General features: G+C 39.7%; 1 protein-coding gene across 3 annotated transcripts; it reads right to left on the minus strand.

Annotated features, from left to right (window-relative positions):
• Positions 1-35: 35 nt before the first annotated feature.
• niban1a (niban apoptosis regulator 1a) lies at positions 36-18,021 on the minus strand. Of its 3 annotated transcripts, XM_054789155.1 has the most exons (15): positions 17,810-18,021; positions 15,684-15,814; positions 12,894-12,953; positions 12,506-12,634; positions 12,286-12,400; positions 10,698-10,862; positions 9,079-9,194; positions 6,221-6,325; positions 5,630-5,792; positions 4,663-4,850; positions 4,373-4,504; positions 3,591-3,701; positions 3,222-3,329; positions 2,254-2,365; positions 36-2,113 (listed from the first exon to the last, which is right to left on the minus strand). In XM_054789155.1, the coding sequence occupies exons 1-15, from the start codon at positions 17,862-17,864 to the stop codon at positions 579-581; spliced, it is 3,225 nt and encodes a 1,074-aa protein (XP_054645130.1). In that variant the 5' UTR covers positions 17,865-18,021; the 3' UTR covers positions 36-578. The 3 variants fall into 3 exon arrangements, with proteins under 3 accessions (XP_054645130.1, XP_054645132.1, XP_054645131.1); XM_054789157.1 differs by lacking the exons at positions 15,684-15,814; positions 17,810-18,021 and adding an exon at positions 13,078-15,668 and having other exon boundaries at positions 37-2,113; XM_054789156.1 differs by lacking the exon at positions 12,894-12,953 and having other exon boundaries at positions 45-2,113.
• Between the last annotated feature and the right edge of the window lie 156 nt (positions 18,022-18,177).

Genomic DNA, 18,177 nt, shown 5'->3' on the forward strand with positions numbered 1-18,177 from the left:
GGGGGGGGGGTACTGGTGTGCGGTAATGAAGTATTTATGCTTCGTTGCTGTACACTGACTGTTACTGAGAGAGTTGCAGGGTGAGCAGTGAACTGGCTGCTCAGGACAGGGCTGTTTTGAGGGTTGTAAGTGTTCCAGTTGTTAATACTATTTTAAGCAAATGTTCTGTCAAATCTGCTGATGCAAACCTGAGTCATTTATGTCCCATCTCAACAAAATACAAGAACCAAAATGGGGAAGCATCAGCTGGTAAATTTGATGAAAAAAAGAAAGATATCTGAAAGAATGTGTGTTTAAATGTGTTACTTTTATTTATCTGCTGGGATACAATAGAAAAGGCCTCTTTCCCCACTGTGGGGAAATTCTTGTTTTCGTAAGCTGCAAAGTGGACAGTAGCAGCAGACAAGAATGAAATATTCTGCGGTAACTTTCACAAAGAAATAAAAGTTCTGTGAGTAACCGCTTCTTGTCCTGAACAAAAGGCGTCACTACTTCACAAGCTCCTCCACCTCAACCGCTTCCACCACCAGGTCACAAACCTCCTTGACAGAGTCCGCAGCCGTGAGCTCATGGCTGGGTCATTTAGCAGTTTCAGCAGATTTAGCAGCTTCAGACAATTCCGCAGATTCAGGAGCTTTAGCCGCTTCAGCAGCTTTAGACAATTCAGCAGAGTCAGCCGATACAGAAGCTTCAGCCGATTCAGCAGTTTTCGCCTCTTCAGCTGATTTAGCAGTTTCAACTGATTCAACAGGGTCAACCGATACAGGAGTTTCACCCGATACAGGAGCTTCAGCCGATTCAGCAGCGTTAGCATTTTCAGTTGATTTAGCAGTTTCAGCCGATTCAGGAGCTACAGCCAATTCAGCATCTTTAGCACCTTCAGCTGATTTAGCAGGGTCAACCGATACAGGAGTTTCAGCCAGTGCAGGAGCTTTAGTCGATACAGAATCTTTAGCCGATACAGGAGCTTCAGCAGCTTCAGCCGATTCAAGAGCTACAGCCGATTCGGTAGCTTCAGCAGAGTCAGTCGATAAAGCTGGCGTTTCAACTGATTCAGGAGCTTTAGCACCTTCAGCTGATTTAGCAGTTTCAGCAGCTTCAGAAGAGTCAGCTGATACAGGAGCTTCAACCGATTCAGGAACTTTAGCTGATTCAGCAGCTTTAGCACTTTCAGCTGATTTAGCAGTTTCAGCAGCTTCAGAAGAGTCAGCTGATACAGGCACTTCAACCGATTCAGGAGCTTTAGCTGATTCAGGAGCTTTAGCACCTTCTGTGGATTTATTGGTTTCAGCAGAGTCAGCTGATACAGGAGCTTCAACCAACTGAGGAGCTTCAGCTGATTTAGCAATTTCAGCAGCTTCAGCGGAGTCAGCCAATTCAGGAGCTTTAGCACCTTCAGCTGATTTTACAGTTTCAGCAGCTTTAGCCGATTTAGCAACTTCAGCAGTTTGAGCCAATCCAGGAGCTTCCGCAGCTTCAGCCTTTTTTGTGTGGAAAACGCGTCCGTCTGTATCAGTGACTCCCTCACGCGTGTGACTTTCCGAGGTTTTTTCCGAGCTCGCAGGCGATTGGCTGAAGGCAGCGTTCTGCTGTGCCAAGGCGGGCTGGGCATCCTCTGTCTTGATGTGTTGACATGTTTGACCAGCAGAGGGCACCGCTGACTTGATGGTTGGTGAAGTTGTTGCATGCTGACAATGGACTTGTGTGTGGTTGAGCGTCTCCGATGTTCCACCATCCGTTTTGGAGGCGGCGTTGTTCGGCGTTTGAGCGGAAATCTCTTCTGCCGCCGCTTCCTGCGTCTTCAAGACCTCATGGCTGTTTTCAGATACCTGCAGTTCTCCAGCAGCAACATTGACGTTGTGTCGGTGTACGTCCCAGGGTGTCCCGGTCAACATGTCCTTGATGTCCTCATTGTCTTGGTTGTTCGGGACAGAAGACGAAGCGTTGGGCTGATGCTCACCTACGCTTTCAGCGAGGGAAGGGACTTGGTTGTCAGGGCTTTGGGGCGTAGAGGCGGAGGATGAAGACAGGCTGGAGCGGCTGGAGTGTCCCCCCTGGTCTCGGAGGTCCATGAACAGGTTGTATCTCTGCAGACTGGCTGCCTCTTTTACCACTGCAAAAACAATTCTATTTAGTTCTTGTTTTCAGCCTTCTCAGTGTGAAGGCCCTTAAGCACTCAAAAGACCGAGTGCACTGTAAGTACGCAAGTGCACCAATGGAGACAAAGCTTTTGATTTGTGTCAAGTGTTGTACCTTTGGTCACTTCCTTGTCCAGAGTTTGGAGGAGGACGTCCTCATAAACATTGTCCGCATGGATGAAGCTGGAGTAATCCGTGTCTACAGACTCTTCAACACCCTCAAGTTCCTACACAGAGAAAGTGCTCTTACTTTCACTATATAATATACATATTATACATAGCTATATACATATTTATTACATATGATTATATTAGTATTTGTGTGTATTTATTTTGTATATTGTGTATTTATTTTATATATTATGTATATATACAGTATATTATGTGTGTGTGTGTGTGTGTATATTATACATATATATATTTTTTTTTTTATTACATATTATATTAGAGTTTCTTGTGTATTTATTTTGTATATTGTGTATATTTATTTTATGTATAATTGTTATACAATATTATCTTGTTGGTTACTGTGTATTTATTTTGTATATTTATTATTAGTGATAAATTAGTGTTTATTAATTTTTTGTATATTGTGTATATTTATTTTTGTATATTTATTATACATTATATTTTTGTTTACTGTGTATTTATTTTGTATATATATTATTAGTGATCTATTGGTGTTTGATTTTTTTTATTGGGTATATTTATTTTTTGTATATTATTACATTAGTTTACTGTGTATTTATCTTGTATATTGTGCATATATATTTTTTGTATATTATATATTAGTTTACTGTGTATTTCGTATATATATTTTATATATTTGTTAAACATTATTATATTATAGTTTACTGTGTATTTATTTTGTATATCGCATAGATCTATTTTTTGTATATTTAATCATATTAGTGTTTACAAACACATTTTTATTGTTTTATTAATAAGTCTTAAATAAATAAAAATAATTATGTGTAATAATACCAATTTTTTGGGGTGTAAAACAGTACATTTAAAAAAACCTTAATTCTAGCATTCTAAAAACAATATTTTGTTTTAAGCCCGGGGGCGGACATGGCTCACAGGTTTGCAGGTGGGGGCCAGCATCTTCTTGATGAAGGGCAACGTGATGGACACTAAAGCTTCTTGGAAGGTGGTCATCCTGACGGTGCTGCTGTCGTAGTCGTATTGCTGCAGGAAGAATGCAGCATGTGAACATGGAAGTCACCTACTTGACATGATGGGTTTATTAGCAGATGAAACAGTGTTACTGTGTCCATGGCAACCAAACAACCAAGGTGGGTGTAAAATGGCTAAGACAAGCCAACATTAAACGTTTTCAGTAATACTTTGAGTATATAACGTGCACAGTGCATACACAGTACACCTACTGTACATGCAGTATATACTGCATGGAATATGGCAGATTTTATAAGTGGCATGAAACGTGACCTTGAGCACTCTGTGTTTGGCCTTTTCTACGAGAGAGGCCGCATCGTCTGGGTCGTCCTGGAGGATCTTGTAGACCAGCAGCTCAAACGTGTATGCTGCATTTTCTACCAACTGGACCAGAAAACAAACAATAAAAAATAACATAAACAAGATTGCATACAACGTAAAACAATTACAAGAAAAACAACATCATCTAAATAAATGAGACCCTAATGCCGTATAACACAATTAGTGATGTGAAATAAGAATATAAGATGGATGTGATTGGAAGTGTTGGGATGGAATATTTTCCATTTGTTGTGAACAATTGCAAATATGTTGTATTACTTATCCAAAACAGAGTGGAAAATATTCCATCCTATGGTAATGGTTTCATTTATTTTGAACACGGATACAAGTTACATTGGAATACATCACATAGTACCATTCACAGCTCCACATGTCCAAAACGGAGTAGGAAGAAGAATATTTTCCCAACTCTTAGGATGGAATATTTCTCCTCTTAGGATGGAATATGTTCCACTCTGTTAGGATGGAATATTTTTCATAACTCTTAGGATGGAATATTTTCCACTCTGTTAGGATGGAATATTTTCCTAACTCTTAGGATGGAATATTTTCCATGGTGTTAGGATGGAATATTTTCCACTATGTTAGGATGGATATATTTTTCCTAACTCTTAGGATGGAATATTTTCCACTCTTTTTGGTATAAAGTAATGCAACATACCTGTGCTTGTTCATAGCAGGGTGGAAAATATTCCATCCTAACAGAAGCATACCTGCTGCAAGTCAATCTGAGTACTGTGGATGACTCCCGTCATGTTGGAGAACCCAAACAGCTTCTTTCTCTGCAGGGAGGCAATCTTTTGGTAGCAACATTGTAGCTCAGGCCGTGCCATGAGAGCCAGAGTCTGACAGAGGAGATTGGAAAACGACATCTAAAGTCATATAAAGTCTTTATTTGCCGTGCCTTCATTTACATCTGCAAACATGCCTACAGAGACGATGTACTTGAAAGCCAACAATCCTGTATTCGCTGGTCATTCAAATTAAGTGCAATTTGCCCAACCTGTTTGAGCTGCTGATGGTCTTTGCACTGCTGAACATCGTGGCAGACTGTTTCCATCAAGCTTTCAATTTGCTGACGTCCCTCCAGAAAACCAGAGCTGATGGGCTCCATGAGCTCCTCCAGAACTGATCCCAGGTGTGGCTGGATGCTCTCAGCACACACCTTCTCTGCTGCCACTGATACTTTAGCTGAGGAGGAAAAATCATGTAAGACCATCTTGTCTGTAACTTGGGATAGTTACAGTTCATTCTGTCAATAGAACTCACATTTTAATCATGCGATTATTTGCTGACACACTCGGTCTGAAACTGATTACTTGAAATTCACAAATGTAAAAAGTGTGACCAACACAAACATCATTGCCGAGCAATGGAACAGCTCCAACGAAACCAATACCAGTCGAGGAGGGAAGTCCTGGTATAAAAGTCACAGGAAGAAGAACAAAAGAAGACTCAAAAGCCGAAACGTATGAAAACCAAAGCAATTTTTCCCATACCAAATAATGTAAATCCAATTCATCCGTTCCAGACACCCAAAAACATTAACAGAACATACATTTTATACAGAATAATAGATATAAATAATAAATAATAATAAATAAACAATGAAATTATTATAAAAAGAGGGAGGAGACGCTATTTTCATACTTTGCGATGAGTTCTTCCTTGAATTCTCACCTTCTTTATCAAACTGATGGCGCTCGCAACAACATGGTGGTTGTTTAGCAGTCATTCAGCACGACTAGTGAGTCAGCAACACGTAGGTACTTTGTTTGTTTGTTTACTCAAATCCACGAAATGATACAGTACGCGCAATATTGTACGAAAACCAGGACAGTGTACAAAAACTGAGGCAAAGGGGGAAACTGCATAGCTTCCATGCCAAAGCTGTGTTTACATTGATCCCAAAGAAATACTACAGTCTTTGCTGTCCTAAATAGAGCAAAGAACAGAGAAAAGATTTTCACCTCTGACTTTCTCCTCCAGCTGCTGCCTGGAGTTGACGATCTGGTCCATGTCTGAGTGGAGGAGTACTTCCTGTTTCTCCATCCATTTTCGGCATTCATCCTTCAATGCAGAGAGTCCACCCAGTAGATGTTCCTGAACCAGAATGTACGCCGCCTCCACCGTCTGTGTGCACAAAGTACATCTCAGCGGGTGACATCGCTTTCCATTGGGTTCGACTGATGACGAAAGAAATTATAGTTACAGTCAAGCCTCGGTTTTCGTATGTTTTAGTTTTTTGACCAAAAATGTTGCCTCGCTTTTCGTGCACTGTCTCAGTTATTGTACAATACTGCATGTAATCTTTTTGCCCGGTACAAGAGTCTTCAATAAATGTATCATTATTTCACACTGTTTTCGGCATGTAAAACTATAATTATTCTCTATAAAATGTTTTTTGTTCATATTTTGGGTGTTCACTGGATTTAGATTATTTCCTATGGGAAAAATAGTGTAAATTCCAGTTTTTGTCACACCTTTTGTAACAAAATAACAAACAAAGAGGTCCCACTGTATTTAAACGATAAGCAGCATCTGACAGCAAAGTGACTCACCGCAAACCAAACTCTCTTCTTTTCCGTCTTCTTGGCTTTGAGGTGTGGAAGCATTTCTTTCTGCAGAGACGGCAACAAGTGCTCCATCACGAGGTTGGCCAGCACCTGCCAATCAGATTAGCAACGTAAACCACCCACCTGGTCTTTATCCTGAACATCAATTACACACAACAGCAGGGCGGCGTTCACACTTATAGTACGGTTCCGGCCAGTTAACAATAAAGATACATGGTGTGCACATTTGATCTGGTTCGCTCAGCGTTCATTGGCATTTTTATCATGTGACCAGGGCCACTCGAGGCTTTTTGTGGTCTACCAAATGGCACATAGTACCATATTTTCAGGACTATAAGTTGCACTTTTTCATAGGTTGGCTGGTGTGAAGGAGTGTTTGCCCCCTTCTTGATGTCTTATTTTTTTGCACGTTTGTCACACTTCAAACAAATTGAAATGTTAGTCAATGACAACACAACTGAACACAAAATGCAGTTTTTAAATGAAACTATTACTAAGGAAGAAAAAAAATCCAAAGCTACATGGTCCTGTGTGAAAAAGTGACTGCCCCCCCCTTAGCAGCAACAACTGCAATCAAGCGTTTGTGATAACTTGCAATGAGTCTCTTACAGCGCTGGGGAGGAATTTTGGCCCACTCATCTTTGCAGAATTGTTGTCATTCAGCCACATTGGAGGGTTTTCCAGCATGAAGCGCCTTTGTAAGGTCATGCCACAGCATCTCAATAGGATTCAGGTCAGGACTTTGACTAGGCCACTCCAAAGTCTTCATTTTGTTTTTGGTGGACTTGCTGGTGTGTTTTGGATCATTGTCCTGCTGCAGAACCCAAGTTGGTTTCAGCTTGAGGTCACCAACAGATGGCCGGACATTCTCCTTCAGGATTTTTTGGTAGACAGCAGAATTCATGGTTCCATTTATCACAGCAAGTCTTCCAGGTCCTGAAGCAGCAAAACCGCCTCAGACCATCACACTACCACCACCATATTTTACTGTTGGTATGATGTTCTTTTTCTGAAATGCAGCATTACTTTTACGCCAGAAGTAAATGGGACACACACCTTCCAACAAGTTCAACTTTAGTATTTTCCCAAAGGTCTTGGGGTTCATCAATATGTCTTCTGGCAATATTGAGACGAGCCTTCATTTTCTTTTTGTTCAGCAGTGGTTTTGGTCTTGGAACTCTGCCATGCAGGCCGTTTTTGCCCAGTGTCTTTCTTATGGTGGAGTCATGAACACTGACCTTAACTTAGGGAAGTGAGGCCTGCAGTTCTTTGGATGTTGTTGTGGGGTCTTTTGTGACCTCTCGGATGAGTCGTCGCTGCACTCTTGGGGTCATTTTGGCTGGCCGGCCACTCCTGGGAAGGTTCACCACTGTTCCATGTTTTCACCATTTGTGGATAATGGCTCTCACTGTGGTTTGCTGGAGTCCCAAAGCTTTAGAAATGGCTTTATAACCTTTTCCACAATGATAGATCTCAATTCATCTCAGTTAAGTTATGTTTTAACAGGGGGGGGCAATCACTTTTTCACACAGGCCATGTCGGCTTGGATTTTTTTCTCCCTTAATAAAAAAACGTTCCATTTAAAAACTGCATTTTTGTGTTCAGGTGTTTTGTCATTGACTAATATTTCAATTTTTTTGATGATCTGAAACATTTAAGTGTGACAAACATGCAAAAAAATAAGAAATCAGGAAGGGGGCAAACACTTTCTCACACCACTGTATAATATAGCGGCCACTTTTAGCCTACAAACACCAGATGAGAAGTTGATACTGGAAAAATTGCTTGAGTATACACAACACTGCAAGCACTCTGTGGTGGTCTGCGACGTGGGCCAACTCAGTGCTTACATTCTTCAAACAGTTCAGCAGGCCGGATGAAATTGCAGTTTCACACATATGATATGGAGTGTTGATGTCCAGTAAAGCCATGATATGAGCCATGATTTTGTCTTCGTGTTTGTTGCACGTTTGCGTGTGCTGTTGGTACAGGATCTGCTTTCAGTGAGTAAATGCAGGCAATGGAACACGACACCGCCATCCTACAGTATTGGTGGGAAAAATGAGAGCAGTGTCTTGATGTTGGATCCATCTGTCCTGCGGTGGACAAAACCATTTTTTGAGGTTTTTTGAGTTTTGCCTGAGTGTGTGTTTTTTGCAAACATTCGCTTCTTTTTGTAATACAGTACTTGGATTTTTTTTTTTTTTTTTAGTTATACATTTCTTTTTGAGGTTGCTACATGATCTATGCTAGTTGAACAAACACACTTTGAATATGAAGATGTGTATCATAAGAATGATGTGGGCAACACTGGGGGAATGTCTGAGGTCCGTTCTCAACCGTCTGCCCCCGTTCTCTTGTCTTCTCAATCGATGCCGAGAAGCAACTGGTTTTTCTGGTTCTCCACTGGCTCCAAATATCGCTGGAACAAGTGGTGAACTTTGCATAACGCGGTGCGGGTTACCCTCCTGATCTGTCTGCACTGTTCTTCCACTTCAAACACGGACAGACCTTATGTTAGATTTTTACTGTCCAACAGTGGTGGTTGTGGGCATCTGGGGACACTAAGCTGGTTAGTTAAAAGTTTTAGCCTTGTCCACAAATATAATACATCTGAAAAAGGGTCCTCAAGCCTGTCATGATCGCCAGCTTTTTCTCACCTGTGAGCTACTTTGACTCAATAAAAGTTGCTGCAGAGTCTGGTGGACAATGTTTCTAATGGACTTGAGCATTCAGACCAGTTTGTATGAACCAAACCAAACCTAGACTACTCTAAGTATTTGTACGCAGTAACACAACATGAATTAAAGTGTACACCAGTAGGAGGACGATTTGTGGCTTACCCTGCAATCGCTGCCAATCAGCATGTCCCAAGCTTCATATTTGTCTTTGTCCTGTCTGTAGAGTTGAATCGCCTTGAGGAAGGCCTGAACCTCACACGTCTTCTTCTTCAGGAAATCTGGAAGATAAGAAATGGGTAAATTGTTTCCATTATCACCTTGTTGAGAACATTACAGATTCACAAAGAGCCAACAAGATGACAAGGAACAACTTTTTAGTGTTTTTATTCTCAGGACAAGGGATGGTTACCTTGACAACAACAACAAACACATTCATTTCCAGTTGCTGGCTTGCAACCATGCGACCTAGAGACAGTTTGCGTCACTTCCGGTGTTTAGATGGGGGGGGCAAACATTTCAATCCGGCCACATACACGCTCACTATCTTTGTACAATGGCTGGAAGTTTCATGCGAGTGTGAGTGTGCATGGTGTGTTGCATGAAGACATGAAATAGTCTGCGGTGAAAGTTTATCTTCCGCGTCAGACACAATTAGGGCTGCAGCTAACGATTATTTTCTTAGTGCATTAATTGGAAGCTTGTTGTTGTGATTAATCGAGTAATTGGTTAGGCCCCAGACGGACCAACTCAATATGAAAACAACGCAAACAGTTAGTGGATTGGTCGGCAACGTATCAGAAAAGTGGCAAAAATGTCTAAAACACAAAGATAATGGATCTGCTTTCATGGATGTCTAAAAAAAAATTCACATTTCAGAGGACATTTACATTTTTAAATTAAAAAAAGATTAATGGAATACCAAAATAGTTGTTGATTAATGCGATAATGACTAATTAATTGTGGCAGCTCTAGACATAATGAATGTAGCAGATAAAATGGTGCTTCCAACATGTCTATCTGCGTTCTTAAGTTCTCAAGTCAGCCTGCATGAATACATTCTTGGATGTGTCCTTCATTGTTTCGCTGCACTGTTTTTCCATGGGGGTGTAATGTGTGAACAATGTGTGACCTTTTTTAACCCCTCTTTTATATGTTACTTTTCCATCTTACTTTCTTGCAACAGACCAGGCAGTGTATTCTTGGCAGCATAGTGTTTATGGAATAATCGGGTACTTATACAATTGGAAGAAGCGGTAGGAGGAAATTACGTACCAATAGTTTTCTGTTCTGCATTTCCCATTTTCATGAGCATTTTTTAGTTCTAACGATATTAAAATTTAGGTTAAAAGAGTGTTCAAACACCATTCGATGAGAGAGACAGGTTCCACAGCCACCTTTCACTGTGGTTTTTGGTTGTTTTTTTTTTCCAATCTTTTCCCCTTTATGATGGACTATCTTAGTAACTTTTTCCCTATCGAATACAGCGCATGCATGCGGTATTTTCGCTCCGACTTTACTTGACGTACGCTTGTTTGACCCCCCCAGTGTTTGAGCCAATGACGACTGCAAACGGATGTGATGTCGTGTGCAACCCAGCAATTGATGAAGTGACAATGCATTGATAAAACATCAACTACAGTCAATTTACAGTAAAACACAAGTCATTATTGGGTCGATCAGGCGATAAAAAACTTGTCACACTTGTTTGATTGCCAACATGTGGAATGTTTCAATCTGCTTTAGATCTTTAGGTGAAATTTGACAATTTTGCCGAGTCCTACCTTGGTTCTGGTGTTTGATGCAGTCTGACAGGATGGTCATGAATTTCATTTGTTTGCCCTGCTGGCTGAAGCAAAAATAAGAATCCCTCCTGTAGGGCAAGCGAAGGTAGACAGGAAACTGTCCTGGCATCCCAGTCAGAGGAGGAGAAAACTCTTCCTTCAAATCTGAAACAAACAAAAAAGAGGAACTGTGACAGGCCACCAATAAAGACAAAACAGCTGAGTGTAAATTGTGTTATAATAATCAGCGTAATACATCAAATAATAATAATGATAACGCAGGAAAAAAACATCCAAATGCTGGTTTGTTGTCCCTGAGGACAAGCGCTTTGGTCTTGCCCATGGTGGAAGAGAGTTTGTGTGACGGGTGTCTTTTATTGACATAATGAGTTGAGATTAGAGTACAGTCGTCCCTCGACACATTGCAGTTTGAATTTCACGGCTTTAGTAAAAAAAAAAAAAAAAAAAAAAAAAAGCATATTTAAACAAATGTTATGTATTTTTTGCCTCAAAGCATTTTCAAGCATAAAAATGATAAAAATGGCTTAATAGAAATAATGGATTTGATTTTATAGTGCTTTTAAAAGGCACCCAAAGCTTCACAATGAAGTGAATCCATTATTCATTCACTCCTCAGTCACACACTGGTGGTGGTAGTCTACATCTGTAGACACAGATACCCTGGAGTAGTCTGACGGAAACATGGCTGCCCATTCGGGCCTCCGGCCTCTCCAGCCACCACCACACATTAATTCGGATTCATACACCAGTGTGGGCAGCACTGAAGGCAAGGTGGGTGAAGTGTCTTGCCCAGGGACACAATGACAGTCAGTGACTGGGTGGAAGGAGCCATGATCAAAAGACCCGCTCTACCTCCTGAGCGTCTGCTGCCCAAATGAAGTAAAATACACATAAGGCATTAGGAAGACACATTAAATACGGAGTATTTTACTGGTCAGTAGGTGAAACACACAAGCGCCAGACTTGATTGCCAGAACAACAACCCTTATTGCAGGTTAGAATTATTTCACAACAGGCACAATAATAATAATCATCATCATCATTATTATCATCATAATAACACAGGCTACTGTTGCGGCCATAATCCTGCTAAAAGTCAACTCTGAACCGCCGACGTCACTTCTTATCCACACACGGGAACACATTTATGGCAACGCACACAAGCACAAGACTTATTTATGTCTGAAATTGCTTATTTTCTCTGATTTTGTCTGCTATATTGGAAAATAGGAGTGTAAAGGTGACTCTAGTGGTGTTATTTCATGTCTAGGGGGCTCTAATAATGTTAAACGTTTTTAGAAGGTCGTAAACAGGTTTTCTATGCTCTAACTCTGAAAATATTCTATTCATAAAGAAGGAATCCTACTTCGCGGAAATTCACTTGTCACGGTCGGGTCTGGAACCGATTAACTTTCCTAAAAAGGAACAGGACTAATTTGTGTGTTTTATTGACACATGAACGGTCTGTGGGGGTGAAAATGCTTGCTGTTCGGTAGGGGATCAAATACTTATTCTCCCAAACACTTTTACTTGAAGTGTTACTGATCAAATGAAGTCTGTGATTTACTGTTATCGTCAGGGAAGCACTCGTCCACCATAGCCATGTACTTCTCCTCGGTGGTCAAAACACTTCCTCCAGTTGGCAGCAGTTTATAACGTGGAGGATTTCCTTTAAGAAAAGTCTAACAGAACAAAATATTAAAACATTTGGGATAAAAGGAGAAATAGAGAATCACTTTCCACGTTGTTGTGATGTCATTGCACGTCCTTTAAGTGCGTGATCTCACCTCTAAGCTGTCGTGACACTCCAAGCAGTAGTTGGCTCTCACGACCACATACCTGTCCTTCCATTTTCTGCTCTCATCAAAGAAATACAAAGCATCCTCATACAGCACCTCACATCCCGCAGGAGACTCCTGATAACAAAGCATAGAGGTACCTTAATTATGCACACATTTCATTTTGCCTCTACTTTGCCTATGCAGAATACAATGGTGAAGTAAGTACAGTGGAACCTTGGTTAGCGTCCGCCCCGTTCAGCGTGTTTTTCGGTTCACATCTGCGTGCATTCTCTGACTAGCATACGTCTTCTAATGTTTGTAATACACTGCAGTCCAACTGTATTCTTATATACAAGATATGTATTCAAGATGGCAACCAAAAATCAAAAAACACCTTTCCACCCCAAATCAGCCTCCTTACGTCGCCCGTCTGTGATGTCATCAGCGGTTGACTCTAAAAAATGTTGACACAAACACATTTTTATAGTTTTATATATAGTATTACATGCATAAAACAATTTGAAATGCATATAGATGACCAATGAATGGGATAAATGTACGTTTAGGGTTACTTTTACCGTCACTGAAGACGTGAACGCTCCCAAAGACACGATGCGGCAGCGAGATCAACCTTCCCATGAGTTATTGCTTGAATTCAATAGTCCTTCTTCATCGAAATGCTGGTGCCTGCAATCTTCTTTGGTTCTATTTTGGGTTACTGAGGTGAGAAACACTTGAATTCAAGACATAACTCATGGCAAAACAGGAAGGTGGTGACCGTGTGGTGTCTCCCTGCCACATCGTCTTTGGGAACAGTCGTCAAGAATCACAAATTCAGTGAAGGTAAAAGTAACTTTAAATGTTTATTTTCCCCTTCATTCATCATTTATATTCATTTGGAATTGTTTTCTGGATGTAAAATTCTAATTGTGAAACTATAAAAACGTAATTTGTGTTAAAATTCTTGGCTTTCTGAAATTGGATGTACATTATTTCTTTTGGGAAAAATTCAATCGGTTAACGTTCGTTTTGGTTAGAGTCGGACCTTCTAAAACAGGGGTCTTTTCCAGCTAGGGCCCAAAACTACAAAAATGAAAGGACGCAAGGCCATTTTGATATTTTGTAAAGCAAAAAATAAAGTGAATTATTAGTATGAACTTTGCTCTCTTTTTCTGACCATTTTTCCTTTTTTTCCCAAATATTTCTTACTTTTGTACATTTTCTTCTCATAATATTATGACTTTCTTCCCATAATATTCTAACTTTTCCCCAACCTAATTTTCCAAAAATGACATCTTTATTTTGTTTTGTTTGTTTCTGATCTTTTTTTTTTTTTTTTTTACAAAAACTGTATTTTGTCTTTAATATTTAAACTATATGCTACTAAAATGACATTTTTTCCCTCATAATTGTAAAATCATAAAACTGCTCAATCGAATACGCCATTTTTTTCTTAATATTTTGACTTTATTTCGTAAATTTGCAGCTGTTTTACTATTTCAACTTTCTTCTTGCAATTATGATTTTATTCACATAATATTTTGGCTTTATTTTCATGACACTGTAAAAAATGACAACTTTACTTGTTTTGTTTGTTTCGCTTATTCAACTTTGATAGTAAAATTATGTTATTTTTCCTCACAATATTACATTATTCTCATAAAATTACGACCTTTTCTTGTTAGATTACAACTTTTTCTCGTAATATTTTAAGTTTATTCTTGTAAAATTACAGCTGAATTTGTCATTTTTGCTGTTTTTTTTTTTTTTTAGTTTTGTTATTAAATAATATTTTTACAATGTGCCGCAGGCCTATAAAAAAACAGCCGCGGGCCACACTTTGGACAATCCTGTTCTAGAACAACTTAACTCCACTGTATTTGGATTTTAAAGAAGATAAACTATGCCATCATTTTGATGGCAGCTTTGTTGTAACGGTGAGAGAAAAACATTCAACAAATGTTATAAAATTATTTGACATTTGAGAGATGCTCATCTTCTTCCTGACGACAGTTGCGGTTCCCTGGTTGCGTTTTGTGTTTACGTTCTTTTTTTTCCTCCCGTTTTGTTTACGTTCCAATTTTGTATTGGTTCCCCTACTTGTGTTTGTTTGTGTTTCCTGTCTCCAGATTGCCTTATTTCCATATTTTTGCACACCAGCAGCCACGAGGCCAACAAGTCGTGCTTTCAAGCACAGCGGCGGCAGCAGGAAGATGTCAGACTGTTTGACTCCTCACTGCCGCGAGAGCTGCATTCCTTTCCAGCCCGCCTGCAGTGTTTGTCATCATTGATTTCATGCTTTTTGTGCTTGTTATGCTTTCTGTTTACTAGCACACGTTGTTGCTTTGCCTCAGCCATCCTTTTGAACAAATTGTTACTTTTCGGGTATTTTTTGCACTGTCCTCTCTTATTTTTTGTGTGCGATCTGCATAAGCAATTGAGTAAAGACAACTTTTTCTCAAGCTCTGCTGTCACTGTTAACTCGGTCAATACCAAAGATGTAGTTATAAGTTTTTATACACCCCAACGCCCGATCCCAACAACATATTTATACATTTTTATAGGTTTTTTTGCGCAAGAGGCAGAGAGGCGAAGACGTAACTCTCCACTAATGGAGCTCTCACTCGCGTGCGCACACATAGTTCAGTTCCAAACGTGAAAATTGTAAACAGTTCATGGTGTTATATTTGTAAATAAATTATTTTGATGTAAAAGAAACCCTTTTTTGTGTCGGTTATGTTGGTATAGTTGTTTAGATAGTTGAGCTGTCACAAAAGTCAAAAGTATTTGTGTCCAAGTGAAAGTTATGCTTGAAATGTATCTTTTCACCAAAAGCTGTTTTTTTCCCTTTTCTAGTCAGGAATTGATATTTTCCTGAAACGTACCTATGTTCTACGGATGATTACTAAAGAATGGAAAAAGGTAGAAACAAACTTTTGATGGGAGTCTAATCTTTCTGTCCATGTTTATATAGCCACAGAACACATTATCCTGTGCGCCTTGAAAGATCAGTCAATATCATCTGAAATGGCCGATACTGAAGGGGTTGAAGTTTGAAAAATGGCTGGGATTGAATGAGTTAATTGAATTTATTTATTTATTTAAAAGGGATTCAAATGAGTACAATAAAAAAATGTCTGCATTAAAAAGCATTTTAAAGGGTTACTGTTGACTGATTTCATACCCTCTGTTTTAGCATATGTACAATCTGTTCTTTTTCTGGTTCCAGGTTATTTTCCAGCTGAGAAAACCACGCCACAGAGAACTGCTTCCTGTAGTATGGACTGAACGCCTTCAGCTCAGCCTCAGCCTGTTCTGTGGGAGATACAGACGAGATCATGCGTTATCGACAAAACTGTGCAGTAAGTAATAAAAGTCAATAATACTCCACCTGAGTGTCTGTTTTTTACCCAGTGATGGTCTTAATACCCCTACAGAACCTCATGTTGCTATTCAGATTGTGAGAAAGGTGAGGGACCAGCCCGGAAGTACAAAGGAGGAGCTGGGTAATGATGTCAAGGGAGTTGGCAGCACAGTCACCAAGAAAAGCATTAGTAAGACATTTTGCTGTGATGGATTGAGATCCTGCAGTACCCTCAAGTCCCCCTGCTCAAGAAGACATGTGTACAAGCCTGCCTGAAAGTGACCATGGTCAAAATGAGCCCAACAACACAATCCCTACTGTCAAACATGACAGATGCTCAGATGAGAACCCTCTGTTCTCAGTCAGAACACTGAAGATAGGTTGTGGATGGGTGTGACTCCAGCATGACAATGACCCAAAACATGCAACCAAGTCAACAAAGGAGTGGCTAAAGAAGAAGTACATTAAGATCCCGCAGTGGCCTAACCAGTCACTAGAGCGCCAGCATCATTCCAACTTGGCTTTGTGCTTGACTGTGGGATTAGCCTCGGGTGTGTACCACAACAGCGGCTCCTATGACCCAGCCTCTTTCAGTCGCCACGGCAGGTCCATTAACACAAGCATTCTCACTTTCATCACATGTAAGTGAAACTCCACTACGCTCCATTAGCTCGTCTGCAGTACGCTAACCAATCAGCTGAATGTTTTCCTTCCTTCATTCACTGGCTAACCTGGAGCAGTGACAAGCTGCCTTGCTAGCTACACTGTATTGTACATGTAAATAGGAACAGCCGCAATGCAAAAATTCTCACTTTTGCGTTACTTTGGTGAGCTCTGCGCTGGCCGTCAATGCACACTCTTCACACATGAATCATTGCTCTCTCGTGATTCAAAATACCTCAGGCCATGTGGGCCCCCTTATGGCCTGGGGCCTCTAGTACTGTATTTGTCTGCTAGGAAGCAGCGCTTCTGCACTACTTTGGAGTGCTATTTTTTCAAAGATCACTTAATCCACACGTTTGGAAGAAAACGGTTAAGTACAAAAAATTAAAATGTAACTACTAATTTATTTAAACAATTTAAAAAAATATATAAAATACAAATAGATTATACATACATAAAACTATATTAAAATGAATACATTAATAAAAAATAATATATTTTCAATATAACCTTAAAAAAAGTATATATATATATATATATATATATATATATATATATATATATATATATATATATACACACACACACACACACAATATATATATATAAAATTGTTTTTTTGGCCTGTGTTCGCACTTTACTATGGAAGCCCGTTTCTGGCACTGGAAAAAATGATAATAATTAATAATTACGAGATCAAAAAAGGTCATACTCATGAGATAAAAAGTCATAATTATGAAATAAAAAGTCCACCCCTTACTAGAAGACAAAATCCTTCCAAGCATCTGTAAACAAGCCTCAAAGCTTCTTTGCTTCGACATTAAAGCAGTGCAATAGCACTAAAGTAGTACAATGTAAGAAAACAACACAACATGACAGTAGTACAACGTAAGACGCGATAAATGACATTTGTCAGGCTTTCCTAACCTTGGGGGAAAGTGAAGCGGTGACGTCATCGTGGACACACCCAGCAAGACATTCATCAAAAAAGGCCAAAATAAAAGTCGAGAATATCATATAAAGTTGGAAAGACAACCTGCTTATGATAACGCACAATTGTCCTAAATGGACAAGAAGACGCAAAAACACGTCGACAACAATTGTTGTCGATGAATGGCGGGCAAGACAAGTCGTCTGACAGGTTTACACAACAAACACACTTCTCAATCAAATCCACACAAAAACTACCTTTCCCCCCCAAAAAAGTCACGTCAAAGAACATGAAATTATATCCCTACAGTCCCCACTAGACCATAAAAGTACAACATTGTACATGTTCTTACCTGTAATGTATTTACACCTGGCCTCGTCCAACAGACTGGATTGATTGGTCCCCATGTTTCTAATGACAGTCCTCAAGTGACATCCCGTATTCAGGGAGCGGGTGGAACTTGTTGCGCATGTGCGAGATTCTGCACATGCGCTCGGCGACGAGTGACTCAAACGAAGAGTACCTGATTCAGTTCAGTGACTCAAAAGAATTCGGGTCAGTAAAAGGAATTTAAAAGGAGTTTACCATCACTTGGGTGGAGCTATAGGACACATTTCAACACCTTGAAAGTGCCCTTATGGGTTAAAAAAATGTAGTTAAAATGTAGTAGATAAGATAAGAAGATAAGATAAACGTTAATTACCTAAAATTAAGGAAATT

Source organism: Dunckerocampus dactyliophorus, chromosome 10 (genome assembly GCF_027744805.1).
Source record: "Dunckerocampus dactyliophorus isolate RoL2022-P2 chromosome 10, RoL_Ddac_1.1, whole genome shotgun sequence".
Taxonomy (NCBI): domain Eukaryota; kingdom Metazoa; phylum Chordata; class Actinopteri; order Syngnathiformes; family Syngnathidae; genus Dunckerocampus; species Dunckerocampus dactyliophorus.